Source organism: Nerophis lumbriciformis, linkage group LG30, assembly GCF_033978685.3.
Source record: "Nerophis lumbriciformis linkage group LG30, RoL_Nlum_v2.1, whole genome shotgun sequence".
Lineage (NCBI taxonomy): Eukaryota > Metazoa > Chordata > Actinopteri > Syngnathiformes > Syngnathidae > Nerophis > Nerophis lumbriciformis.
In genome coordinates, this window is record NC_084577.2 from 19,815,087 (window position 1) to 19,817,586 (window position 2,500).

Here is a 2,500-nt window from a genome sequence, read left to right on the forward strand (position 1 = left end):
AAATATATGTAAATAAATATATTATATGTGGCATTATTATGGCTCTTTTATCCTGCACTACAACGAGCTAATGCAACAAAATTTCGATCTTATCTGTACTGTAAAGTTCTAATTTGAATGACAATAAAAGGAAGTCTAAGTCTATTAATCATAATTGGAATTAAATACATACATATGTTTTATTTTGTATTTTTAAGAAATAATTAAATATTCAATTAATTCAATATTTTAATTAGATTTTTGTGGCATTATTAATTATAACTGGACTTAAATACATAAATATGTTTTATTTTTTAATTAATGTAAAAGTACATTTATTCAGTTAATCATTTAATCAATTATTTCAATACCTAATTAATTAATATTGATTTCATTATTTCATGATTTAATAAATTATTTCAGTATTGAATTATTTATTCATATTATTTCTGACTGTGATGAGGTGGCGACTTGTCCAGGGTGTACCCCGCCTTTCGCCCGAGTGCAGCTGAGATAGGCTCCAGCACCCCACGCAACCCCAAAAGGGACAAGCGGTAGAAAATTAATGGATGGATGGATATTATTTCTTAATTATTTCATCAACCTGTGTGGCAGCACTCATTTTAAAATGTAACTAATTTTATCTGTCAAACCCATCAAAATCAGTGGGCGGGGCTAACACAAATCTAGTCCAGCGAAAGCTTGGGTCTGAAGCCTGGAACTTTTAAAAAGTCTTTGAAAACATGCTGGCTATGGGATGTACTCTTACTTTTTCAGGATTTGGTGGTGGATATTTGTAGCATGTAGCAGTTAAAGAGAAGCATTTATTGGAAGTTATTTCCACACTTTAATGCCACAAAGATTCTAGACATAATTAAATAAATCATGACATAATTAATTAAATTGTGAAATAATTAAATCAATAATGAATTGAATATTTAAAAAATTATTCAACCCTGAAATAATTTAATTAAGACTTAATTAAATATTTTAAAAAATAACTAAATGATAAAATAATTAAATGTACTTTTACATTCAGTGAATTTAAAATATATTATGTATTTAATTCCAATTATAATTAATTAATGACACATTTGGTAATTATTTAAATATTCATTTATTTACTTAATTATTTAGTTGTCCCATTTGACCCCCCATAATAAGCTGCCAAACACATGTAAAAGTACACCAGGAAAATACCGAATGTAGAACCTACCTGGAGCCATTGGTGATGAGGACGCTTTCCCTGATTGTTAATGTGCAATAATACCACACCAGCAGGAAGTTAAGGATTGCGTCAAGAAATCTTAAGCCATTGAGAATAATACAAAAAAAAAAGACAAAATGTTACTCTGATTGACACGTACTGTACATGCTGGTCATGATCAATTATTATATACGTATATTATATTAATGCTTACCTGTAGCTGACAAAGAAATAGCACACAAAGGAGAACAGCAGCAGGACAAAAGTGAGGTACAGCTTGAACTTCTCATATTCGTCTTTGTAGGCGAATCTGGCAGAAAAATATTATATTTATATTCATGCATTAAGTGACTTTTGGACATAAAATAACCTACCTATGGTTATCATATACTGGCAGGGAAAAAAAACAGTACTTACTTTGACTGTTTGCTGAGAAGAGTGACATTCACATTGCCAAGAACCAGGCTGAGGTACAGCCTGGAAGACAAAATAGGTTTGAACTCATTTCTTTATTGGATCAAATATGTCATTGTAATTATTTATTTTTCAATGGCCATCGCACCAAATCGGTGCTTTTTGCATCTCCCAAAAAAAAAGCATGTAAAAGACACAATCAAATTAACCGTAAAATATATATATATATATTTTAATTGAGCGAAGTGTCCTGAAAATTAATCCGATTCCAAGTTTAATAAATACAATTTAAAGGGTGAATTTAAACTATTGAGCAATGGAAACATAGTGTTTGTTGCCTTTACCCGCTATGATGTTTCATTTTTTACACATCTGTAATCCAACTATACTTCAAATGTATTTTCTTCTTAAAAAAAAAACCTTAAAAACTATTTACAGTTTTCCTTCTGCCACTTTACGCTTCAAATGTTGCGGCTTCACTCTATCGCGTTTCTAAAAAATATATATTCAATAAAAAATCATATCGCAGCGCCTTGCTGTTTCATGTGTGTCTACAGCCTATTAGTCAAAATATGCACATTTAAGGACATTTTCAGATTTTTCGAACCTAAATTAAGCATTTTCGGCTTAAAAATGGCTAAATGAACTTAGATCAGGGGTCCCCAAACTACGGCCCGCGGGCCAGATCCAGCCCGCCAGCGTCAAAAATCCGGCCCGCGGGAAGTCCCAAGTTAGAAAAAAATATACATATATTTTTATTTTTTATTTATTTTTTTATTATTATTATTTTGAAGTCTGTCCTTTCTAATCCATTTTCTACCACTTGTTACTCTCTGTGTCTTCTAACCACTCAGGCAAATCAAATTGTCTAAACATGCATTTTCCCATCGATAACGTGAT

General features: G+C 31.0%; 2 protein-coding genes across 3 annotated transcripts in view; one reads left to right on the top strand and one right to left on the bottom strand.

Annotated features, from left to right (window-relative positions):
• The window catches only part of gdpd1 (glycerophosphodiester phosphodiesterase domain containing 1), a 51,530-nt gene that overhangs the window by 15,589 nt on the left and 33,441 nt on the right, over positions 1 to 2,500 (top strand). The gene's annotated exons all lie outside the window — the stretch shown is intronic.
• The window catches only part of LOC133572769 (transmembrane protein 120A-A-like), a 14,401-nt gene that overhangs the window by 5,781 nt on the left and 6,120 nt on the right, over positions 1 to 2,500 (bottom strand). Inside the window, exons 4-6 of the mRNA XM_061925778.1 lie at positions 1,604 to 1,663; positions 1,401 to 1,496; positions 1,196 to 1,285 (exon numbers count right to left, since the gene is read on the bottom strand). Of these exons, the coding sequence (XP_061781762.1) occupies positions 1,196 to 1,285; positions 1,401 to 1,496; positions 1,604 to 1,663 (246 nt within the window). The remainder of the gene's footprint in view (positions 1 to 1,195; positions 1,286 to 1,400; positions 1,497 to 1,603; positions 1,664 to 2,500) is intronic.